Below are 25,489 nucleotides of genomic sequence, written 5' to 3'. Positions count from 1 at the left end.
TTCCTTGGGGATGATTGAGATTGATGTCACTACCTTTCCTTCAGCGGTTCATTTCATTACTACACATTTCCACAAGCAAAAGTGTGGTTGGCTTCCACGCGGTGCCACTGGTGATGCACAGCCCATTGCTAAGGAAGGAGTGAGACGGGCCTCTCCTCCCCTGGATCGCACCGAACGCGGTGAACCTTGCACCCAAGACACGGGCTGTTCACCCGGAGCAGTGAGGGCTGCTGGGGACCTCGGAGGGCACCGCTGCTGCCCTGGCCGCGATGGGGGGTCCTGCCTATCTCCCACGGCATTGTCACCCTGAGAACTGGGACAAGGAGCGATGACAGCTGCTGTTGTGCTGTGTTTTTGTCTGTGACGTGGACAGACGCAGGCTCTGATGAACTGGGTCCAGATCAGGTTGCCAGGGACCCCTCTGTCTGGGTACCTGCTTCACCTCCTTCTTGGATGGGACAGAGGTAGGAAGGCAGCCCGGAGGAAGGAGCAGCCCAGAAGAGGATGTCCCATTACACCCTTCCCACGGTGCCATCTTCAGGAGTGACTCAGGAGATGCTGTTGTCACCTGCTTTGTCTCCTGTGGCACCCGCCAAGTTTCCACGTCCTTTCCTGGGACGTGACAGAGCAGAGCACGGCAGGGCTGAGCAGCCTGGGTCACCGCTGCAGCCGGTGCTCCCGAGCAAGGACTCGTGTTTCTGTGCCACGTCCTTCCCAGCGGCCGCTCCGCGTCCTGCAGCGCGTCACGGAGCTGTTGCCGGGGACACGTGCGCCCATCCCGCGTCCAGGAGACACTCGGCGCTTCCCGGAGACGTCGCATCCCGGCTTCGCCTTGCACCATGCGCTGCCGCGTGTTGTGGGGGTGGCAGAACTGGAGGGCAGCAGAGATGGACCGAAGACATTCCTGAACACTGAGGGGCTCCAGGGCTGCTCGAGCTCCGCAGCAAAGGCCTTCCTGCTTCCCCAGGGGCTTTTCCTTGGCATGATTCAAGGCAATTTCTGTCTAGACATCTCTTCTCTTGCATTTGCTTTTCATTCTGTGCTAGCCTCTCCTGGGATGGGTGTAGATATCCCAGGACAAGCAGCCCTGGCACTCTCCTTTTTCCTCCAGTATCTTCCCCAAATGTGTCTGTGCCCCCACGAGTAGGACTCAGTTCGTGGCTCTGAGTCATCCATAATTCTGCTGCTATCCCCCAGCAGCTTCCTGAGATAGTCATCTGCTTCTGTGAGTTTGTCACTGTTCCGGTTTCAGGATCAATATCACGGCATCCGCGCTCCGCTTGGAGGTTTTCTCCCTGGCAGTAGGGCTGAGCAGCAGTGTGCAGGGTTTGCCCTGATGGGGTGAGCGGAAGAGGGGTCGTATGAGCTGGATCTAGAATGTTCCATAACTGAGGAGCACCTTGAGGAAGGTGTCTGTGGCTTGGCTGGCAGCTCGGGCCTTCGTTGGGTCCCAGAGCTGCGTGTTCCTGCTCTCAGAAGCCACCGCTGCCTCTCCTCGGCCACAGCCAACAGTTCAGAGGCTTCGGAAGGAAGACGCCGCGCGCGGAGCAGCAGCTCTGGCTGAAGGCAGGAGCGTTCGGGGTGCCCGAGCCCTGCACTCAGCACAGCTTCCCTTGCTGCCTTTCCACTTCCTCTTATTTTTATGTGAATGTGTTCAGTGAGAAGAAAAGAACAAGTTTTATGAAAAGACCAGTGTGGTTTCCTATCACTTTCCCAAAGCCTTGGAGAGCAAACGCTTCTGCTGGTGAGGGAGCGCGTGGCTGAGCCGGCTCCGCTGGCCGGGCTGCGCGGCGCCGCGCGGAGCGCGAGAGGAAGCAGCTCCCATTTTGCAGCCAGTGGAGCCATTCACACAATCACCTTCTGTTAATTCTATCTGCAACATCAATTAAATTGTTTGTAGAAACTAATTGAATGTGGCTTAATCACACATCTTAATAGCTTTCCACGCTTTGAACTCGTTGTTAATTCCAGTAATAAAATGAAATGAGAGAACTGGCTGGGTAATTAGCGAGGAGGCTTGGGAAGAAATTGCTGTTTTATAGCGTGTAATAAAAGCAGTGCGCTGGTGACCGCTCTCTCCGGCAGGCAGCCGGCTAGCACAGCAATTGTGCTGAGTTAGGGAAAATCCTGCAGCCCTCCGAGGTTCCCTGCCCAGGGGTGTCACCAGATTCCGACCAGCCAGGAGCAGCTCCGAGCAATGTCCGTGACTTGCCTGGGCGCAGGGTGGTGCTGTCCTCATTGCCGTGGAAGGTCCAGTTGGGCAGAGGTGCAGCGGGTCGGTGGTGTTTGAGGTCTGGATGCCTGATAGGGATCTGCGCAAAGACGAGAGGGCTCCTGGGAGGCTGTAGCCTCTGCACGGAGCAGCCCGAGGCCACAGAGCGTGGCAGGAGCAGCCCCTTTCACCTGCTTCGTGGAGCCAAGGACTGGGAGCCCGGCAGGTCTTAAACCGATCCTGTTCGTGTCTGCATCCTCTGGAGCTTGGAAGAGAAGGATTTACACGAGGACCATCTCTAGTTAATCTTGTTGGCGACCTCCTTGTGAACTGGAGCAGACCGAAGCCTCCCTGTGAACGAAGAGCTGCGGCTGCAGCCTTGCCCCGGGCGGCTGCCGTCGCTCATCCCATCGGCACAGAGCAAGGCCTGGAGTGGGAGCCCATGGGGCGGCCCCGTCCAGACCGAGAATGGATGCGCCAGTCACGGAGCGGAGGATCTCCTTCCAAGGGCTCTGGGACACAGAGTCCATCCCCGCGTCCTTGAGGTTGCTCCACCGAACCTCTGGCCTCCTAGGCAGGTTCTCACATATGGGCTTCTCCTGACACCTGGGTGTCCATGGCAGCATCCAGGCATTTTTCGTATCAGAATCAAGTCGGTCTGGGCAGTGGAAGCGAGACCTGGCTCTTCTCTGGAGCCAGTTGTAACTCGTCAGCTAGTTCAGAAAAGGGCAACTTGGATCCAAGGAATTGCATTTGAGTAGTCAGAGGATGGCTGGCTGAGCACACTGGAGTCACAGGGTCACTTACATAGCCCGCCTGGCTTGGTGGCCATCATAGCACAAGAGAGCCAGGCAGTGACTCCTGCCTCACCTCCAGGTGACTGCCTTGCTCCTGTCCTACCCAACTGCTGTTTTGGTGAATGGGTGTAAAGGTTTTGAATGAGGGGCTGAGAAGGGAGGTGGCTGGACACGGGCTGAGCTGAGGTTCTTCTGCCGTAGGATTACATGCAGAATGTCCATGGGAAGGAGATCGATCTGCTGAGGACAACGGTGAAGGTGCCGGGCAAGCGGCTGCCCCGGGCGACAACAGCAGCAGCACCCGGTGCCAGCCCCAAGGCCAACGGGCTGGCAAAGGAGCGGAGCAGCACCCAGCTCGCGGGAGGCACAGGTACGGGGTCCTGGGTCGCACGGGGGTCCCGCTCCCACCCGCGCGCTAGCGGTGCGTTCCTTAGCTGGAGCAGAAACCGGGGCTGTTCCCAAGCCCCCTCCACAGCCACTCTGGCGAGTGGCCGGCCGCGGCCGCCGCGCGAGTCCTCGCTGAGCTCCGCTGGGCTCTGCTGGGCTCTGCTGGCCCGTTCCCAGCAGGAGGAGAAGGTCCATGGGCTCTGACTGCCGGCGGGCAGAGGAGGTACCGCGTCTCGTCACTCCGTTGCAGGTGAAGCAATTGCTCCCTGAACGAGGGGAATCTCAGGGCTGGGGAGTCCCTCAATCCTTGGAAATTCTGTTCTATCTCTTTCCTTGTTTGTGGATGTTTTTTCCTTTCCTTTTTCCTGGCGAGACAATTGGGAGTGAGGGCAGTTTCATTATTATTGGTTATTTTTCCGTGTGCCCACTGGAGATGCACCAAGAATGGGGGGCCACGTCAGGAGGTTCTTGGTGTCTCGATGAGTTCCTGCCCTCTGTGTGCTGCTCTCCTCGGGCAGGAGGGACCTCTGCCTGCCACAGGCAACTCCTGACCTTGGACCTCTCCTACCAAAGCCACCAGGGGCCTTGGGAAGCCTTGGCTTTGTCCAGGACGGCGTCCTTAGCCAGGACGGATGGTTTCCATGTGCATTCTTCTTCCCGTGGGGCTGATGGTTGCAGTCGAATATGGGGGCACTTTGTACTGACATGATGTTCACACAGAGCTGGGAGGGAATAGACCCTCCCGAGCTCCAACTGCTGTTTCTGTAGAGCGAGAGTTAGTTTGCAGAATAGATCAGGTGCTGATCTGTTGATTGAAATTACTGTGTTTTATGATCAAGGCAGTGTGACCCAAAGGGCTCTACCTGTTTTCTGCAGTCGCTGTCCCCTGCACACTCATTTCTTCACCGTCACTGAACCCTTTCAACATGCATTTCAGTGGGCTCAAATGCAGGGCAATACGTGCAGGGTGCGAGACTAACTGGGGCGGGATTTGGGAGTTACAGTGCACGACTGTGTCTTCAGGAGTTCTCCGTGCCGAGAGGCGTTATACGGAAAGGGGAGGTCAGCTCCGAGCAGGATGGTAACCCTCACCTCTGTACACAGCACCTCTCGGACATCTATTTCTAGGATACTTTGGCTGATGCTTGTCCTTAAAAAAGGTTATCAAATTGTGGGAAGAATTCAAAGGCAGGCTACAAAAAGCTTATGGTAATGTGTCCGTGCAACCCTGTATGCTGCTTGCAACAGTCGTCCTGATGCCACTCAGCTCACAGGGAAAGAGTGAGATGTGACTCGATCACTGATTGCTGCTGCTTGGAAATCCGGTGCCTAGGAAAGAGATCCGTGCCAAGGCCTCTCAACCTGGCCGGCAAAGCGCGGTGGGATCCAGTGCAGGGAAGCTGGAGCTGGAACAATTTAAACTTGAAATGAGATGTAGCTTCCTACCAGGGAGGGTAATTAAGTGTTGGAATAGTTTATCTGGGGAGACGGTGGACTCATCACTGCTTGAAGCCTTTAAAATGAGATTAGTTATCTTTCTACAAGGTATGTTGTAATCCAGCTCGCGTGCGTGTCGCTGCGCCCACACGTGTGTGCGGGGGTCAGGCTGGATGGCACCGTGGGCTCCTGTCATGTAGAAATCCGTGGTTTTGAGAGTCCCTGTTCCCTGCCTGTCCCCGGTCCCGAGCAGAGCGGTGCTGCCGTAGTGCCGAGGACGCGTGTGTCGGAGCAGGACTCGGTGTTAAGGCAGCTTTTGTGCCTTTGCTTTGAGTGGCTGTCTGCAGTGGTCAGGAAGGATTCTTCCCCTGGTGCAAAACTGGCAAAATGTTTTCTGTGGGTTTTTGATCACTTACTGCCATTCCCCCAAGCCCATTGCAGCTGGTGATGCAGTCACTATGGCAAGTGCAATAAGGATCCTGCTTAGGATGACTTGCTGCTATCCCCAGGTAATGTCGAGTGTGGGATTTGGGGTCCGTAAAGAATCTGCCCTGTCTCAAATCAGCAGGGACTTCGGAGTTTTTCTACCATTGGGGCTAGAGATGGGACCATTGCTGGGATCAACTGGACTTCTGTTGTGTAATACTCGCTTTGGGCGTTTGGAGAGGGGACACCTCAGCATTGCTGTTCTCTGCCTGGGCACAAGTGAGCCCTCGAGGACGGGCTCTTTGGAGACCTGGATTAATCATGGTCTTATCTATCTTGATAATCCTTCAACCAGGATTATCTGGTTGAAACCAAATGGCTTGTGTTTGGAGTCAAAGTGAGGGATCTGTGTAGCCTGATCGCTGCTGAAGCTCCTGGTTGTGTTTGCATGCACTGGATGCACAGTCCTCATCCAGGAGTGAGAGACAAGTAGGTAAAGGGGAGGGGCAGGAAACATAAAATATCTCATTCCTCCCAGTAGCTCTGTGAAATGCACATACAAAATGCTCGTGATGACTCCAGATAACCTCCCAAGTAAGCACAGGCTTCTTCAAAATCCAGCAGATTTTTGAAGAAACAGCTGTGGTGTTCAGGCCTGTTACAGAGCTGGTTTGGTGCCTGGCGTTAGCTTGGCCATCGTGTTAGGGAAGGACAGGCTGAGAGAAGCGACCGGGGGACAAACACCAGCGTGAGTACGTGAGCTGGGTGAGACCTGCGGGACCGGAGCTCTGAGGACGAGACACAGCCATTGAAGAAGGCGGATTTGCTCTTTTCGGAATTGTTTCTTTTCACACATTTCCTATTGTAAATCCCATCTAAGGTGTGCAGAATTTTGACAGACTCTGCAGCCATTTCTGGTTTGTGTCTATCCAAGGCGTGCTGTTGGTGGGACATATAAGCAAATATGAAGTGCTGTTTGGGTTTCCGTTAGAAATTTCTCTGCAAGAGCTGTAAATCTTCAGAGATTTGGTGGAAAGATTGGCTAGAAGCAGAAATTTTGTCTCGAGCTAGAAATGTGCTTTTTGGTGTTCCCTGTAAAATATATTGGGATTGATCTAGGTTTTAGAAGTTGGTTGCTGAAAGATCTTGAAACACATAATCTGCCCCTGGGGCTGCCAAGAAAGCCTGGCCGGATGGCCTCTGCTTTCCTGAGCATTTTGTTTTTCACTTCCCAACTGTATTTCCTCCTAAGTTCCTATTTGTTTGAAACTTTATTGGTAGAGGCCAGCCAGGGGTGAAGAGCAGTCGCTGCAGAGCCTGGTGCCAGTCACCATCCCTGGCAGTGTTCAAGAAACAGGCACCTAGATGAGGCACTTCGGGACACAGTTTATGGCGTGGTGGGTTTATGGTTGGGCTTGGTGACCTTGAAGGTCTTTTCCAACCATAATGGTTCTGTGATTCCGTGATTCTTGCTGTCCTCCCTGTGGGCGTGAAATGTTAGTGAAGTTGGAGTTGGGAAGCGCTCGGCTGGGCTCGCTCGTGGCCCGGGCCTTGCTCGGCTCTGTGTGGGGCTGGGGGGCACCGCAGGGCCGTAACGCGGCCCCGTGCCCGGTGCCCGTCGTGGCCGAGCGCCCTGCGCCGTGCCCGGGCTCCCCAGCCCGGCGGTGCCGCTGCCCCGCGCTGCCGCTGCCGCCAGGCAGGGTCCCCAGGACAACGTCGCGTTGGAGGACGGAACAGGCCACACGCGTGTGGCTCAAGTCTTGGTAAACTCTATTCTGGCATTTTCCTGCTTCTGGTATCTTAACATTACAATTTTCCCCCTTTAATTCATTTTTCATGAAGTTAAAAGGCAGGTATTTTTCTGAAGAACAGACTTTCTGTGCTTTAAACGTGTGGGCTTGGCTTTTCCCCATGGTAGGTTCAGAGCACTTTCCTAGGAAACGCTACGGGAGGAGCTGGACGCTCGTTCTCAGAACGGGCCGCTGTGGAAGAGGCCGGGCAGCACCGTTTGCCACTGGGATGCTCCTCTGTTCCCTGGACACTTGGGCATGCCGGGATTTAGGAGGGCAGGAGGGGCCTGTGCAGGTGTCCACCAGAAATGGGCTGCCAGCGCGTTCCCTGCATGCAGCGGTGCTGCTCCGGAGTGTCTTGTTGGGATTCCTCTGGAGTCTTCCCATGTCTCCTCCTCAAGGGTCTCCAGAGGAGCTTGATGGGGTTCAGCTGGGCCACCCCTGGGTGCTCGGACCCATCTGTGCCTCATTCAGTGTGTTCTGGCTTGAAGAAAGAGGGCAGCTCTTACTCAAAGTGCGGACTGGATGAAAAGGGGTTTTTTGGTGGAGAAGGACAGGTGGTGGCATAAGGAAAATATGGAGCCCGTGTGAATGAGCAAGAGACTGATGTGAGTGCAGCTGCTGCTGGATGTGGGGGCCGTGCGGGTGCCCAGGGGTGCTGAGCCCCACGGGCGGGAGGTGCTGGTCCGTGTCGCACCGTGGGCTCCGAGCCGGAGCGATGGGGCCGCAGCCGGGACAGGGCTCGTGGGGGAGCGGGAGGCAGCGGCTCCGTCCCCTGCCTGCTGCGGAGCAGCCGCTGGCCAAGGATCCCGCTGCCCTGACCTCCTCCCGCGGGATTTCCCCTGCCGCCGAGCAGGGAAGGCGGCCCTGCTCCGGCTGCTCCAGCGGCTCCGGCTGCTCCGGCGGCTCCGGCAGCTCTGGCTGCTCCGGCTGCTCTGGCGGCTCCGGCTGCTCCGGCAGCTCTGGCGGCTCCAGCAGCTCCGGCGGCTCCGGCGGCTCCCGCGCGGCGCAGGGCAGACCGTGGCCCGGCCTGGCCCGCCGCCCGTGCGGGGCCGCGCTGCCCCCCGATGCTCTGCCTTGCAGAGTGAGGGATTGGCTCCCCCAGGCCGGGCTGCTGAGCCTGCTGTGATCATGTCACGTCGGGCTCCGTCGATGTTAACATCTCATTATCTTTGTTACTGTAATTACATTATCCGCTGCTTTATGCAGAATTATTCTCCGAGGACTAATTGATGGATCCATGTTTAATTCATTAATCATTAGCATCAAATTCGACAATTACAGTGCACACTGATTGTGGAATTTCAAATGTAATGAGGGAAGAATTAACAAAGAAAAGGGAAAACCTGTTTCCCCGGCACACCGCTGCTCGCCATGGGGGACAATGACATTGAGGGAAGAAGAGGCGCAGAGAGCAGGTGACGCGGGTCACGGCAGACAGGAGCCCGCCAGGGCCCTCCGGACCTTCCTGCTGCTCGGGCAGCCCGGCTGTCCTGCAGGTCGGACAGAACCATCCACCTCTGGGGGAGCCGGCGCCTGGCGCAGGGAGAGCCCCGCTCTGGCTCCCGGGCACCGCGGCCTCGAGCACCCGCGCGGGGCCGCGGGGCAGAACCGGGCAGCAGCCCTGGAACCCCGTTCTCCTTCTCCTGGCACCGGTCAAACAACTGGCAGAAGAAACCTGGAGCAGCCTTTTCTTTCCAGTCGTGCCCCCTCAGCTGGTGGATCTTCTCCCCAAGGGCAGATGTGATTTTCTGGGCAGCTGTTCCAGGGTCAGAAACAGCTGTGTCAGGGTCAGAGATGGATTCACCTTTTCCCTTCCTGTGGACGTGCCAGCACAGAGGCTTCATGCATGTGGACATGGACACTTTGCTTCAGATTCCCGTGGTCCTTGCCACATGACGCAGACTGAGGAGCGGACCAGCGTGCCCTGGCACGTTGACTTGGGTTGGGTGAACACTGGGGCCGCGCAGGGCTTTGTAGCTGCTGCTGGAGGTGGCTGCCAGGCCGTGCGTGCAGAGTTGGGGGTTCAGAGGTGGCCAAGCGGGGTTCGCTCGGGTGCCCCAGCAGCAGCCGTGGCAAACGGCTCCGCTGGCTGCAGCGGCCGCGCTCACTGCGACTGCTGCGCGCCCGCGCGCCAAGCCCGAAGGCGCTTCCAGCCGGCCGGCCCCTCTGTCCTGCACACGCGGGACATCCCGCGGGCTGCCCTGCGCTGCCGTCCCTGCACGCGCGGGACGTCCCCACGGGGTGCCCTGCGCTGCCGTCCCTGCACGCGCGGGGATGTCCCACGAGGTGCCCTGCGCTGCCGTCCCTGCACGCGCGGGACGTCCCCGCGAGGTGCCCTGCGCTGCCGTCCCTGCACGCGCGGGATGTCCCACGAGGTGCCCTGCGCTGCCGTCGCTCCCCCTCAGCCCGGCCAGCTCAGCCCAGGGACAGGGCCAGGCGCCGGCGCCGGTGCCGGTGCCGGTGCTGATGCCGGGCAGCTCCGATGCGCTGCTCGGAGGTGATTCCAGGCAGACGTTTGGAAACCTGGTGTTAACCCGTCAGTGCAGGGAACCTGCTCTGCCCGCTGCTGAAGTGGGTAGGAGAGCTCGAGGTTGGTCACGGTGCCTCAGCCAAGGGTCGGGATCTTAAACACAGGCTGCCCACAGCTGGAGGTCAGTGCACAAGGGTCTTGGGAGCTTGTTTGTGTGTCCTTCATCCTTCCCAATAATAGGCTAAGGGGCTTTTTGTAGAGTGAAGATGCAGCATGCAGTGGAGACTTAGCATATTTTATCTGTAAATAATACTTGTCATTATAAGTCATATATGAAATATTGAGAATTAGTGTTTGTGATACTATAAATATTATAAATCCACTATAAAATTCATATTTAACATCTTGAGAATTTTATCTGGCTGCCTGAAGTAGGAGAATGAGTCCAAACTATGAAGTGGGAGCCATTGCATTCAGTGCCTTGCACTGAACAGGAGCAGGAGTCGGGGTCTGGACTCCACAGCGGGGAGAGGAGGATTTTGCGCCAGGAGCTCGGAGCAGTTGCACCAGGTAGGGCAGTGCCAGCAGACCTCAGTACCCAGTTCCTTTGGCTCATAGAAGCCTTAAGGATTGGGATAGGCAGGATCAGCTGGAGGTTGTATTTGTTAAGCTTATGCTAGAATTATGTTGCATTTCACATTTCCAAGCCTTGTAACTTTCATCCTGTTCTGTTAGATTTTCTTATTTCTTTCTATAGAAGGGAAATTGAGGCAAGAAAAGGTAAAGCCAGAATTGCCAAAAGCATCTCCCAGTTATGTATCTTCGCTTTAGAGCCTGAGGATTTATTTTTCAAGAACTTTGCATTTTTATAGCCCTTTAAAGCCTAGCTGTGAGCTCTGAGCACAGGGTCTCCAGCTGGGCACTCAGAGCAGAAGGAACACATTATTAGCGGCTGATTTTGACAAGTTTTCGTGTAAGTGACTGGCGCAGTATTTCTGGGAGCTTTGTGGCAGTGTGTGGAATAGATCCCAGCTCCCCAAAGGAATATTCAGCTCCCTAACCTCGGGCTGTTGCTTCCTGCCCTCCAAGCTCCCTCGTTCCACACCTCCGGATTCGGGGTGCCTGTCGGGCTGCGCAGCGGGGTGCTCTGCCGGCTCCGGGAGGGTCGCATGGGGCCCTGCAGCGCGCGGTCGCTCGCAGTCCTGCCCATGTCCCCGTTTGTCGCGGTTACGCAGAGCGTTCCCTTCCCGCAGCGTCGCGGCGCCGGCACCGGCACGCTCTGCTCTCGCCCGAGGGGCCGGGGACGAGGCGCAGTCCCGAGCTGCAGCTCAGGGTCCCGAGCAAGGCAGCTCGCACGGGGCGTTGGGAAGACATGCCGTGCCGAGCCGTGCCATGCCCTGCTGTGCTGTGCCATGCCATGCCATGCCGAGCCATGCCAAGCCGTGCCATGCCATGCCATGCCTGCCATGCTGTGCCAGGCCATGCCATGCTGTGCTGTGTCATGCCATGCCAAGCCGTGCCGTGCCATGCCATACCATGCCATGCCTGCCACGCTGTGCCGTGCCATGGTGGCACTGCAGCATGTTTGCAGCATCCCCATGTTTCACTGGTTGTCTCCCTTTAGACTCCCTGCTGTATCTACTCCACCTTGCATGCAGGAGGTGGCCCGTTTTTCCAGGCTGGTTCTGCTCTCGTGCGGGAGTGGAAATGCTTCCTGCCCGTGGTGAGTGCGGACGTGCCGGGGTGTTTGGGGTTTACCTGGCAGCAGCCCCGTGGGCTGAGCTGGGTCAGGCTGTGCCGTATCCGCTGGGGCTGCTGGTGCCACGCGAAGGTCTCGCCTGCCTTTCCGACGCAGGCTGAGCTGCCGCGCAGGGTTGTCCTGGGCCCTGCAGCAATGCGCCCGGTTGTCACTGAGCTGTGCCCTTGGCGCAGGGTTTGCACTGCTGAGAGGAGCGGTCCGGGTGTATCTGTCAGTGACAGAGTGGTGAGGGGCAGCCCAGAGGAAATCTCTTAGGAAAAATCTTGTTTTACGGAGTCTGTCACAGCTCCTTGTCTGCCAGGCCCGTTCCTCCAAGCCTGTCTTCACTGCCTGCACTGCACGGCCTTGCAGCTGCCTCGAGTTACACTGTGGAAACACTCATATGGAAAAACTGTTGCTGTTACATCCTTCTCCAGCCTCACTGGAAGCCCTGCAGACATGTGCAGAGACGCTGCTGTCCACAAAGCATTAAGTAGCTTCAGCAGTGGCTTTGTTCCTAGAAAGACTCCTGCTCCCTTGTCCAAGCGCGGTTCCTGCAGGAGCTGCAAGCCAGGAACCCTGCCTGGAGCAGAGCTGCCGCCTGAGGCCGTGGGTGCTGTGAGGCCTGGCCTGGAAGCCACCACCTGGGCACAGAGAGATGTCACGTCCTGCCGAGCGCCGGTTCCCTGCAAGCGTGGGGAGAAAGGCAGCACCTGCCTTGTCAGGAAGCCCCTGCCCTTCTCCTCTGTGGGTGCCAGGGCCGCCTGCCCGTGCTCGGTGCATGGCAGCGTGCGGGGTCCTGGCTCTGCCGCCTCCCAGGAGCAGCCGCTGCCTGCTGGAGGGAACCGTGCCCTCCGCAGGAGCCTCCGTCCTGTGTTCTGGGCTGCAGATTCCTGGCACTGCTCGTGGGTAGAATTAGGGCTGGCAGGGTTGGCACCCGAGTGCGCTGGCAGGCAGGATGTGCGCGAGCTGCTGCCCGGGGCCTCATGGCTTCACCTCCTCCCAGCCCTGTGGCCACGTCCTGAGGCTCCAGCCTCCCCGGCTTGGTGACTCCCTGGCTCAGGGGAGGGAGGCATCACAGCGCACGGCTGCACGGGGCTGTGAAATGGCTTTCTCGGATGTCACCTCGCTGCTGTCTGAGTCCTCAGCGCCGTTTCCTAATCTATTTTCCAGTTCCAGGCTGCACGACAGCCTTCTTGCAGCATTTGTGCCGGGAGGGGTTTTTAGCCTGTCTGCGCAGCCACGTGCCTTGTCAGCCAAGATGCGACTCTATTTCTCAGACACTCAGACACTGAGTGCTCAGGATCGGCAGGAAGGCCAGCACCAAGGCCACCCGTTGCAGCACAGCACGAGCCAGGGCTGCAGAAGGAGCGTGGGGCCGCCGGTGTCCTCCGGAGCACGCGGGGGTGCGGAGCGGTGCCATTCCCCGCGGAGCCGGAGCCGGAGCCGGAGCGGGCCGCGCTCTGCGCTGCCGTGCACGTGGCCAGGGCCGTCACCGCCGCAGCACCCGCCTGCACCTCCGCCCTGGGCGCTGCGCCGCCGCTTCCGCCGGCTCCGGTGCCTCCGCGCCCAGCGGCGCAGCCGTGTCCTGCAGGGCTGGCCAGCGGTGCTGGGAGCGCATCCCGCCGCTGCACAGCCCCCGTGCCCCCCAGCCTGGCCGTGCCGCCCCTCCGGGTGCCCCCCAGCGCCCGCCGGCCCTCGCGGCGCCGCGCGGGCAGGAGGGAACGCGCTGCAGGAGCCGCAGTGGGGAGGGAGCTGCCAGCGCCGCCTCCCCATCCCCTCGCTCTGCCCTCCCTGATGGGAAACCAGAGATTGATTTTCTCCAACCCAACAGCATAATCACTAACCCTAATTAGAGATAATTACGGGGACTTGATGCACTTATTACTTGCTAGAACGCTAAAGGAGCTGAGCATGGCAGGGCTGGGCGAGCAGAAAGGCCTCCGAGGAAGCAGGCGGAGAGCAGCAAGAGGAGAAGCGGTGGCGCAGACGAGACGCCGCGACGTGGGAGGCAGCGCTCAGCGCCGCGAGCGCCTCGGCCCGCGGCTCCCGCGGCGCAGCCGGCCAGGCCGTCCGCTCCGAGCACCCTGCGCTGCTGAGCGTCTGCACGGGGCATCTTCCTCGGGACACCTGGAGCAGCAGAGTGGAGCCAACCGTGAAAGCCTGGGTGCAAATAACGTGCTCAGTGTCACCAAGGGAGCGGCAGCGTGCCCGAATTCCTCTGGGATGGGCTGGAGACCCATCGCACGGAGCTGCTCTTCTCCACGCTGCTCGTGGCTGATGCAAAAGGAGACAGGCAGGAATCACCCTTTTACAAGCAGCAAACTCAACCCTTTCCTGGTGTCACCCAGGCCCTCTTGGCTCACGCTTCCAAGGGTGTATCTTGCTGTCCCAAGGGTCTGCCCAGAGCAGGGCTGCTCTTGCTGCTCGGTCCTTGTCAGCGAACGGCCTGGTCCGTGCAGGAGCAGGGCCTGTGGACCCTGGAGGTCTCGGAGCTGCTCCGCAGCCTGCGGACGTGGTGCCCGTTGTGGCGTTGGCGCCTGCCAGGCAGCCTGTGCTGGCAGAGCAAGGGGACGCAGACGGCAGCTCGTCTGCAGCGGCTGCCGCCCGCCCCAGTGTTGGTGATCTTTCTGGACCTTTATGTAACACTTAGTTTGTTTGTTTTTTGTTTTGAACAGTATTACTTGTACGTACAATTTCTGCAGCTTGAGATTTCAGGTCCCTGTACAGGTGCCAAGTGACACCTTTAGTCGTGCTAGTGATCGAGAGGTCCAAGGGCCAGGAACACCGTCCTTCGTCCGTTCCCCGCTTCATTCCCAGCATGTGGTCTGTGTGTTGCAGAAATAGTTTCTTAGGTATTTGTAGCATGTAGGACATTAAGGTGTGTTGGCACAGCAGTGATGGCTGGAGGTGGCAAGTGTCACCAAACCTCCCTCAGGTTTCCCAAATCCAACTTTCTCAGGGAAGCCATGCAGCTCCCATGTTCTCATTACCCTCATCTGAGCGGATGGGGAGATGAATCTGCAAGCCAAAAGTTAACAGCAGCTTACAAGTACAAGTAACCTTGACTTTGTTACGGTGATGCTCAGGCAGGGCAAAGTTTGGATCCAAGATATAGTATATCAAATACCCATGCATGCACAAATATATATATCTGAGTTAATTTCACAAAGCTGAAAGCAATTATGAGCCAGATCATCTGGGAAAAAGAACTTAAACAAAAAAAAGAAAAAAAGCCATAATTAGGAGTTTTTAAAGAATATTTCACTTGATACCCAAAAAAAAAGCAGCCAAAAGGAAGGCTGTGTTGCTAAAAAATGTATTAATCTGGGTTAAGAGGAGACATGAGCTATTTGCTTTTCCTCTGCTCAGACAGTGACAGAGTGCCCAGGAGCAGAAGGAAGTGAGTGGCAGATAGTCTGCATCGTGCTCCCACGTTTCATACATGTGTGTGTGTGTACAAGCACGTATATGTGCAATAAGGAAGCCCTTTGTCAGTGCTGAGCGAAGAGCTGCGGCGGCAGCGTGTGCGGGGCTACCAGGCGCGCAGAGCGGCTCTGCCGTCAGCCAAAGCGCGCGGACCAACCGGGGCTGGGGGTTAACGGGGAGCCCCTCGGCAGGACCTGGGGCCTCGGGCCGTGTCCTGGCCCCGGCGCCCCCAGCCCCGCTCCAGCTGCCGCCGCACGGGGCTCCTTGCGCTGCTGGAGACGCGGGGCCCTTCGTGCTGCCGGCTCCTCCTCTCGCCGTCGGGACCGCTCAGATTTACCGAGGGCAGCGAGCGCCGAACAGATAGTTCCGTCCTTGATTAAGCACCTGGAAGCCGGCTTGGACGGCGATAGCTGCAAAGCGCAGCAGTCGGGGCGAGCTCCCTCCCGGCTGCTCCGCAGGGACATCAGCGCTCACCCGCGGGACGCAGCGGCGCTGCAACCTCCCCGTGTGGGCTCCTCTGCCCGACGTGGCCTCCTGCCGCGGCGCTCTCCTTCCTCCTTCCGACCCACGGCTGCTCTCTTTAAAACAACCCTTGCATCATGCTTCCTTCTTCAGCAGATTCAGGTGTTGAGCTTATATCATTTCCCCTTTTCTTGGTTTTCCTCCCTCTTCTGATCTGAGGTCCCTTGTGAAGACGCAGCAGGGTCCCCCTGGTCCCCCGAGATCTGCTCTGCGTTTACCCTCCGCTGGGCTCCGCGCTTGGTTTCCTTCCAGCTGGGGTGGCTGCCTTGTCTCGGACGTTGTTGTAATAATTTTTAGGTCAAGAATCATGAGAATAGTCACTGTTCGCATGTCGTATCAAGCTCCTAATCACTAACTTTTTCGTTTCCATGGAGACTCTGCATAACATACAAATAAAAGTGATGGATTTAGTATTTGAAGCTCATTTCCCAACTCACCTTCCCCTCTCTGTGCTGGTGTCCAGAGCGAACGTTACTGTGGTTACTAAGGGAATATGGCAAAGGTAACCGGCAGAATTAAGGGCACCAAAAGGGTTTTCAAGTTAGGAACTAAGGAATCCTAAGAAAAGCATCAGTTCATCACTGTATGGAAATTGTAGAAGGATTAATAAGGAATTAAAAAACAAGTATGTTCAGTAAATACCTCTGTTTGATATTTGAGAAAAAAGCAAGACGGTGTGTCTTACCACCGAATGATGATGAATTCTTCACATTCCAGCTGTAATTAGGAAGCATATTAAACAGCAGGTAGGAAATTTAGACGTATTCAAATCAGCAAGTCTGAATTACTTAATTCAGGAATGTTGGAAGATCTGGTCAAGTCTTTCTCGGCTGTTGATGGCAACGCTCTGTTCAGGAGCGGGGCAGGATTCCGGCGGGCTGGAATGCCAGGGTGCCGAAGGCCGCAGAACGGGCATGGACACAAGGGGTGGCGGGGTTCAGAGCACAGAACAGCTGTAAGAACAATTAAAGGATTGTAAAATTCACCTGATAGGGAAAGATTCAAGGAGCTCAATTTGTTTAGTTTATCAAAGAAAAGGTTAAGAGAGAATTTCAACACTGTCTGTAAGTACCTGCGTAGGAGCAGAAATTTGATAATAGAGGACTCTTTATCAGACAAAAGTGCAGCAAGCTCCAGTGGCTCGTGGTTGAACAAGACAATTCAGGATAGAGGTAGGATGCAGATTTTATCCGTGAGAGTGATTAACCGTCGGAACAATTTAGCAGGATTTCTGTGATTTCTCTGTCACCGGCAATGCCATAATCAAGACTAGATTTTCTAAAAGATATGTTGTAGTTCAGACAGGAATAAATTAGGGAGGTCCTGGGAGGTAGTTGCAGGTTGTGCAGTGAAGATTGGGCATTCGCAGGGCTTCTCGGGCTGCGTGCTGGCACCTCCAGCTCGTGATTCCAGCTGCTCCTGGTTTCCAGGAGGTAGGGGCAGCCCTCCTGGCGCTGGATTCCCGCTGGGCTGTGCGGAGCCGGCCACCATCGGAGGTGAGGGTGATGTGTGTGTCAGTCCGATGTCCCCCCGTGGAGGAACCTGCCGTGGCCTCTGGTCTGGAGGTGGGATGATGAAGTGACAGCCCCATGGCCGTGGTCAGCTCCCCGGTCCTGCTGGAGGCCCTTGCCTTTCCGGTCCTCAAAGAGAGGCCAGGACTGTGCAGAGCTGCTTCTCCTTGTGGGCTTGCACCTAGACACGTATGAGCTCTGGTAATAGCGAGGGTGCAGTTATCCAGTTGGACTTGACCGAATATTTGTTCACCAAAGGCAGTGCCAAGGAGGGAGAGCAGTTCCCCTGTGCCAGAGCATCTGTGGAGCCCAGGAAAGGCAGCAGCTCCCGCTGTGCACAAGCTGGCAGGTCCTGATGGCCGTGCGCGGAGCAGGGCTGGGAAACGCCGTTGCCTGCAGCTCGTGTCCGTGATCTCACACAAATACGGCACAGGGAAGGATCCGTCATCCCGAGCTGCCCCGTGGTTCCAGCGGGGTCGGGCAAGTGCAGGTGGTGTTGCCTTCTCCCAGGAAGGGCTTGATGTTGATGTCTTTCATACATTTCTCCATCCCTGTGTGTTCCTGACATATCCCAGGCTCCTTACCAGTAGGAGTTGCTAGGGAGGAAGGAGCTGCTCACATTTCCAGCAAACACTTGCTCACACAACAGACCCCAACGTCTGCCCCTGCGCTTGGTGGGGCAGCGGCGTTCGGAGCAGCCGGGGGCTCCCGGGGCAGCCGCGTTCCCGTGCCCGCGGAAGCCGGTCGCCCATCGCAGAGGAGGGGTGAACCACGTCTTTCCCGCAGGGGTTTTGCAGCGTAACGAGGCTGCCGGCTGTCGCTGCCCCGAGTGCCCACAGGTCCCCAGGACCCGCAGGTCCGTTCCACCGCCGCACGCGCCGTCCACCAGCTCTGCAGCCCGGAGCGGCCGCCTCGCTCGCGCGACTCTGCGCAGGCTGCGGAGACGTGGCCCAGCAGCGGGGAACGCTCCTGTGCTCCAGTGTCAGCTGAAGGAACCGCAGCTTTTAATGGGAATAAATGTTCAGCAGCTGCCAACAAATACCTTAAAATCTGGCGAGGACGTGGCCGCCAGCTCTCAGGGAGATGGTTAGGCAGGTGCTGGAGCGCAGCGTGCAGCGTGCTGGCTGTGCGGGCGCTCAGCGTGCTGCAGCATGAAGGAACACGGGGTTCCCCTAGTGCCAGGGTGACCTCGGGGGGTCCTCCATCACCGCCTTACACTGTCCAGCCTGCAGCCTTTGTGCAGCAGAGCAGTTTCCACGTGCCTCCTCCTGCGGCTCCTGCCAAAGCTGCCGCCTCCTGTGCTCCTGACTGAGACAGATCAAGCACCCAACCAGCCTCTTATCTTTTTCTCAAGGAATAGCCAGAAGCCACATGCCCTCCCTGCATCGCTCTGTGCTGGTGGTAGCTTCCTGCACAGATACGGAGTGTGTTGGGATAACCCAGCTGAGAAGTGATGGGACTGTGAACAGCTAAGGCCAAGTCCTGTCCATGAGGTGAGGCCAAGCCTCCTTGCTGAGACAGAAACAACGACCCATCCGTGACTGACCGAGCTGTGCCAGAACACGGCATCAGTGAAGACACCGAGGCTGAGACCAGCTCTAGACAGCAGTGGTGCATCCTTAGTGTTGGCCTTTGGATTTTGCTGTAGCAGCAAGCTTTTCAAAGCATCTCCTCTACCAGCCTCACCTGTGCCCTGCTCAGCTGCAGCCAGGCCATCCTGATTGAGGCCAAGCAGCTGGTGTGATGGAGCACAGACTGTGCAGCATTTCCCCACCATCTGACCTGGTGTCTTGCTGACCACCCTTACACAGGGAATAAATCCAGCAAGAGAGAGTTGCTCCTTTGAGCTACCGCAGGCAGGGAGTCTAACGACGCGAGGGCATCTCTACGTTGCAGTCTGCTGCTGTTTGTTGGTCAGGGCAGGATGAGCCTGCATGGCCCTGTCCCCTTTCGGGGATGCGTGGCAGAGTCTCTGGCTGACAGCCCCAGACGCAGCGAAGAGGCTGGAGCAGACAGTGATCCCAGTGTCTGTCCCGTGTCCGCTGGCGCAGGGAGCGTATCCCTGCGTGCAGCGCATCCCTGAGAGCCGCCGGCAGTTTCTCTTCCGTGTCCTGGCCGTGGCAGATGGCAGCCCTCCCTGCCCGCGGGGCCGCACGCGGGCAGCGGAGCAGGATTGATTTCCTCATCAGGATGTGGCCGGTGCTGGGGAGAGCAGGCACATTCCTCTGCTGAGGGAAGCAGCGCGGGTTTCTGTGCAGCTCCTAGTCAGGAGGATCTTGGCAGAGCCACTCGCTTCATGGTGTTGCCGCAGGCAGTCTCTGTTAGCTCGGACAGTGCGATGCAGGACGAGGGGTTAGAATAGAAGGGTTAGTAGGGATGGATTCACCTTCAATTGTTCCCCTACGATTGACTTATTTGTGGGCAGGGGGTGTTTGAGGCTGCACGCGAGGTGTTGCCCCGCTGGTGCAGGAGCTGTGTGTGCGTCCCGGCTCTGCAAGACGTGATCTCTCCTTGTGCGTTTGGGGTCACATTTGGCTCTATGGCTGTGCTGATGCTGGGACCTAGTCCAGCTGTGACCAGTGATTGCAGATCTCCTCCTCCGTGGGGTTTGCAGCTGAGGAGCTCCTGCTCAGCACAGAGCTTGGCGCAGCAGCGTGGTCCAAATCCCACGCAAACCAGAGGGTGCTTCCCCGGAGCTTTTTGAATCCGGCCCATTAGTTCAAGGGCACATCTTTTGCACTCTGCTAGCTAAATTTTGTTGCCTTTCTTTTTTAACCTCACTTTTCAAAGCGGAACAGTCCTGTATGATGTCTTCATCCTCTTAGTACCAGCAGTGCTTCCACCTTAATGTCACAGGGAAATCTCACCAGGACACACACTGTTTTGCCCAAATCTCTGTTGAAAATGTTAAATTAGATTTGTCCAGAGGTCCTCGAGTGACTCTGCAAATGATCTCCGTGCCATGGGATGAGGCCCCTCGCTGTTAACCCGCCTTGCCCGGGTCTGTGTGCACCCACGCGTCACTGAGGTTTCTGTTTGCCCCATGCGGAGCAGTCCTGGCCGTACTGCCTGGTCCACTCTTAGAAAAGTGGGTTTACTGCCAGGTAGTCGATGGGGCTTTGCCTCAAAGGGCATCCTGAAGCCTGGCCTGCTGCTGGCATCACACAGCATGTCCGCAGGAAGATCTGGAGGAAACCGTGATGGGAAGAGCTTGCCTTGGGGCTGAGCAAGGTCAGAGAGCTCGGGTCTGTCCTGGGCTTTGGCTCAGAGAGGGCAGCAGAATCTTACCTGTAGCCTTCACTCTTCCCCAACCCTTAGGGACGACGCAGCAAGCGATGGACGGTGGTGGTGGCATCCGCAGGGACGCTGTTCCCAAGGGCTCTGGCCCCGCTGGAACCATCCGGCCGGGCCCTGGGGTGAGCGGGAAGCAGAGCTGCATGGACACTGCGGCCAGGCAGCCGCAGGCTTGGGCTGGGCATCCTGTGCTCTCCCAACGGAGCCGGGTGCTCCTGAGGGCTGGGCCACAAGCACAGGGCATCAGAGCCAGCTGAGCGCACGGGCAGCCCGTCCCCATCCCCATCCCCATCCCCATCCCCATCCCCATCCCAGGAGAGCGGCGTCGCCCCTGCTCCCACGCAGCCGTTCCCTCCCACAAGGAGCAAGGAGAGATGGATGCGGCAGTTGGGAGCGGAGCGCCAGCTAATTACCCTTCCGAGTGTGTCTTGTAAATTAAGGGCTAATTAGAGGCAAAGTCAGTGTCATGGTTTTACACGTGTTTCTGTGGCGCTGAGCAGGGGAAGGGGGGCCACGTGCAGCAGTCGGGCTCCCAGCGCTCTGCTGTGCTCCCCGGTGCCGGGCAGGGACGTGGGGACGGGCAGGGGGACCAGGCCGTGCTGGGCAGGGGGCAGGGGCACGTAGCGATGCCCTGAGCATTCGTTGTGTTGGTGCTGGGCAGGGGACGTGGCTGCCGGGACTGAGCAGGATCAGGGGACCTGGCAGTGCCGCGTCCGGGGCCAGCACCAGATCGGAGAACCTGGCAGAGCCGGGCAGCACAGGATGGGACCCGGCAGGAGCAGGGGGACACGGCCGTGCCCGGGCTGGGCAGTGGCCGTGCAGTGTGTGTGGGTGCTTAGTGTGCCTGGTGTGCACACAATGTGTGCCGTGTGCCCGGTGTGCATGGTGGGAACGGTGTGCCCGGTGTGTACAGTGTGTGCAGTGTGTGCAGTGTGCGCAGTGTGCGCAGTGTGTGTGCAGGGTGCCCGGTGTGCGCGGTGTGCACACTGCAGCAGCGGGACATGTGCCCTGAGTGGCCTGCAGCGCTCTGCACCACGCGGGCTCGGGCTGGAGCAACACGAGGCTGGTTCTGCACAGCAAGGACGGGTCGGGCGAGCTGTCCAGGCAGAGCAGAGCAATGGGGAGCTGCTGGAGCGGGCGTCTGGGTGCCACAGCCTGTGCACAGGCCACTCATGCAGTCGTGTCAGCCTTCGGACCAGCCCCTGGTGCTGCTGCAGCAAAGGGACTGGCGCCGGGCGCAGCAGCTGACTGTGCTGCCACGAATCAGCTCCGACCCGCCATATCCCTGTGGATCAGCTCTGACCCGCCATATCCCTGTGGATCAGCTCCCACCAGCCATATCCCTATGGATCAGCTCCAACCCTCCGTATCCCAGCAGATGAGCTCCAACCAGCCGCATCCCCACAGAGCAGCTCCGAACTGCCGCATCCCCAAGGAGCAGCTCTGACTTGTCGTGCCCCCGTGGAGCAGCTCTGGTCTGTCCTACCTCCGTGGAGCGGCGCTGACCCAACACGTCCCCGCGGCGCAGCTCCAACCTGCCCTGTCCCCATGGCAAGGTGCAAGGCCGCAGCTCGCCTGTCCTGGGCACGGCGCAGGACTCGCAGCGCAGGGGCTGCAGCGCAGGGGCTGCTGCGTCGCGCTGCGTCGGCATCGCTCGGCTCCCGCTCCGGCTCTTCCCGAGGGCACGGCAGCTGTGTGCCACAGGGCGGGCGCAGGGCAGCGCTCGCCGGGCAGCTGGGGACCATCCCTCCAGGCAGCAGATTGTCTGCAAGCTGCACTGGGAGCCGCAGGGCTTTCACTCGCTCCCTCCCTCCCAGAGCTGCTGTTTGCTGCCCTGAAAAGTTTGGGTGTTCCTGAAATGCAGGAAAGCTGCCCTGTCTCAGTGCTCCTGCCGCCCCAGACCTTCCCTCCCCTGGGCACCAGGCTGCTGGGTGGCAGCTCAGGGCTCTACGGGCTAGGGAACCCCAGCCCTCCACTCCTGCCTTTCCCGCCCCTGCTCCCCAACTCAGTCCCCGTCCACCTTTGGGCCTTCAGCAGGTTTGTGGCTTTTGCCAAGAACTCGCAAGCAGGAAAGACGAGGAGTGAAGATGGGTGCATGGATTATGGGGTGGGTTGGTGTTTTCCAGGCATCGGGGTCTTGTGAGCGGCCAGGAGCTCCAGCCCTCAGTGCTGGTGGGGGAGCTGGGCCGGGACGCAGCAAGGGTGGTGCTGGGGGAGGCTCCCGGGCCGTGTGAGTGGGCACACGTGTGCGATCCGCCCGCAGGTCCGTACGAATCGGCCTCTCTGGCTGTGCCGTGCTGTGTCCCCCTGCGACCACCCAGCCAGAGCCGTCCCAGACCTGCAGCTTCTGGTCCCCGCAGGCAGCCAAGGCTCGCGGGTGCTGGAGGGCCTTGCCAGCGGGTCCGGCTGTGCGATATCTGTGCTGCTCTGCACCCTGCTCGGCATTCCTGACCGTGTGGTGTCTGCCCCGCTCACTGCCCTGCTCGGCGTTCCCAGCCATGAGTGGCACAGACACCATCCATGAGGTGTCTGTGCCCTGCTCAGCACCCCTCGGGGCAGGCTGGCCCTGGGATCCTGAGCCCGCTGGCACCACGGCCTGTGCCGCCCTGGGGCCGGTCGTGGCGGGCACAGGACGCTCCGCGTACTCCACACGCTCAGGGTAGCCGCGACGGGCGCTAACTCGTGGCTCTCCCGCAGGTGCCCCCCACTCGACCAGCAGCACCTCGCTGCACTCGGAGCGCTCCGTCAGCGGCATCAACCTGGTGGGCTTCAGCTCCAAGCCGGACGGCATGCACCAGCGCTCCTACTCCGTCTCCAGCGCGGACCAGTGGAACGAGGCCGTGGCCGTCCCCGGCGGCTGCCCCAACCCTGGTGAGTCGCCCCCCTGGCCCTGCTCCTCCGGGGGTGTCTGGGATGGGGAGGCTGCCCGATCCCCACTCCGTGGCTGCGGCTCCCAGGCCAGCAGGGACGAGCGCCGGGAGCGCTGCCGCTGGAGCGGCTGGCCCGGCCGAGGATGCTCCGGGCCCTCCCGCTGCCCCCGTGGCTCTCCCCATGCCCCGCAGTGTCACCCCATCTCAGCTCCTCATCCCCATTCCCCAACTCGGGAACATCCGATGGGGCTGGAGCGATTCCTGTCTCCAGAGCACGCGCCGACCGCAGCCCGCCCCCGCCCCCCCGCGCTCGCTCGCTCGCTCGCCGTGATGTTTCAGGACAGTTGAGTGAATTAAAATAATTCATACATTTCCCAACGTAGCCACTTTGCCGAATTGGAAAATAAATGCTTTTGTGCTGCATTCATCACTCCTTCGTTCCTGGCTCTGCCGCCGCACTAAAAAAGCAGTTAAATGCACATCAAGAGTGGAGGAGCCATTTCCATGCCTGCTCGCCCCTTGTAGTTCTCATTAGCGCAGCAGCCGCCCCCCCGCTCGCTCCCAGGGGCTTTCGCAGTTTAAAGAGAGCCTCTTTATGATCATTACCGGAGTCCGACTGTGCGGGCGCCATTTGCAGCTGAGGAGGCTCCTCATTTGTAACTGTGAAAAACTATCAATTTCAGCGCGCCTGATGCAGCGGCTCCATCATTGGCCCCATCAGCTCCCTGCTGGAAGCGAATTAATCAGACTGTTACTGCTGATGGGGCAGCGCAGGCGACGGGAGCGCGAGGGCGCAGCTCTGAGCATTAATGCGCCGGCAGCCCTCGCCCCCGCCGCAGCGCGCGCACGGACACGCTCACGGAGCCGCGGGTCCGAGCGTGCCGGGTGCCCGGCCGCCCCGCTCCGCACAGGGCAGCCGGACGTGCTTGCCGCTCCCAAGCCCCCAGCCCCGCGCTGGCTGCGTGTCCTGGGCCCACGCACGGGGTGACTGTCCCAGCAGGGAGCTGTGGTGCTGGCGCCGCCGCCGCTGCGGAGGCACCGTCCCCCTGGCAGCCCCTGGGGAGGAGCGGGCTCCAGCACCGCCTGCGTTTGGGGGGGACTGGGGAGCTGCCCTTACCCCGGTGTTTGGGGGAAGGAACCAGGAGGCTGTGGAAGGGTCCCTCCTCCTGGCTTCATGAGACCGGCACCGGGATGGCCTCGGCCGGGTACTGAGGAAGAGCAGAGCCGCTGCCGGCTCTGCCGCGTCTGCCCCATGGAGAGCGGTGTCTCACGGTGCCCCCCACCCCAGCAGCGCCGTCCCGTCCCGCTGGGGCCGGGGCCTGCGGGCAGCAGGCGCAGCGGCGATGCCGGGAGCGCGGGGGCCGGTCCCGCCGCAGCCGAGCGCGGTGCAGGGCCCAGGCCGCCGGAGCCGGCTCGGGGCCGTGGCGCTGAGCAGCTGGGCAGCAAGGCAGCGGGGCCCGGGAAAGGTCAGGTCCCCTGTGGCACCAGGCAGCGCGTGGGCTCCTCACACCTGCTCTGTGAAGTCCTGTTGGAGGCCGCTAGCATATTATTTATACGTAAAAATACATACATAAAATATTTTTTGTACCTGAAAATGGAGTCAGGTTTTATTAGATTTATCTCTCCTAATTGTCTGCTGTGAACTGCCTCCCAGTAGTTCTGCAGCAGAGAAGCCCGGCCAGTGTGAGTCAAATCCCGCAAGACTGGAGGAGGAGAAGCCCCAGCGCCGCATCCGCTGCCAGCCCTGGCTGGACACCGCGGCTGCCGGCGCAGACCCGCAGAGCTGCAGCGGAGCCGCAGTGTCCCCAGCTCCGTGTGTGTCTGGGGCGGCCGGGAGCGCGGCGCGGCCCCGGGACAAGGAGCGGATCGGGGCAGGGCAGGGAGACGTGGCCCCGGCAGCCCTGGAAACGGTGCTGCCCTCGCACCCCGCGGCCATCGCCTTCCTGATCCAGGTGCTGGAGAAGCGGGAAGCAGAGGCCGGCTGCTGCTGGGGCCACGGGGTCGTTGTGCGGAGCTGCCCGGGCAGCGGGTCCCGCGCACGGGGAACGTGCAAGAGGCAGGAGTGCATTTCGGAGAGGGTTAACAGTGCGCAAGGCTCCCGCGCCCGTCGCCTTCCCCGGAGCCTGCATTTTTATGCTGATTGGAAGCCTGCGCTGTGTGTGCTGCTGAAATTGAATGTCAGGCTTTTGATTTTGTTGCTGGTCTCTAATGAAATTTGACATTTAATGGTGAGTGCAGCGGCAGCGTGTGTGTGTGTGATCGGAGCTTGATTAGCGCGCTCTAATTGACAGTAATTAGGCAGCTCCCTGATTGTTTCTAATTCTGCTATTAATTGTAAGGAACAGTATGATTGAGGATAAATTTGGTGCGTTGCTGCTGGGGATGCAGCTTCTTCAGTGCCGTATCGGAAGCCTATTGAGACCATCAAGCTCAGGTTCCCAAGTGCGGCAACCCCGGCACCTCGCCGGCAGCGCAGGCCGGGAGGGAGGGATGTGGCCGCGGCCGGGACACGGGGCCTGGAGCCGTCCCCAGGCTGTGCTCCCTTGCAGAGCCGAGGACGGAGCTGACGAGCAGCGTGGAGCTGCCCATTAGGCCAGCACGTT

General features: G+C 59.2%; 1 protein-coding gene across 1 annotated transcript in view; it reads left to right on the top strand.

The window, feature by feature from the left end:
* AGAP3 (ArfGAP with GTPase domain, ankyrin repeat and PH domain 3) overlaps positions 1–25,489 on the top strand; it is a 113,497-nt gene that overhangs the window by 76,837 nt on the left and 11,171 nt on the right. The window contains exons 11-12 of the mRNA XM_088519951.1: positions 3,211–3,379; positions 22,714–22,887. Coding sequence (XP_088376077.1) covers positions 3,211–3,379; positions 22,714–22,887 — 343 coding nt within the window. The remainder of the gene's footprint in view (positions 1–3,210; positions 3,380–22,713; positions 22,888–25,489) is intronic.

The sequence above is a fragment of the Tinamus guttatus genome, unplaced genomic scaffold, assembly GCF_059628265.1.
Source record: "Tinamus guttatus ecotype Peru unplaced genomic scaffold, ASM5962826v1 Tinamus_guttatus_pri_ptg000078l, whole genome shotgun sequence".
Classification (NCBI taxonomy): Eukaryota; Metazoa; Chordata; class Aves; order Tinamiformes; family Tinamidae; genus Tinamus; species Tinamus guttatus.
This window is presented reverse-complemented; position numbering and strand designations above follow the sequence as displayed.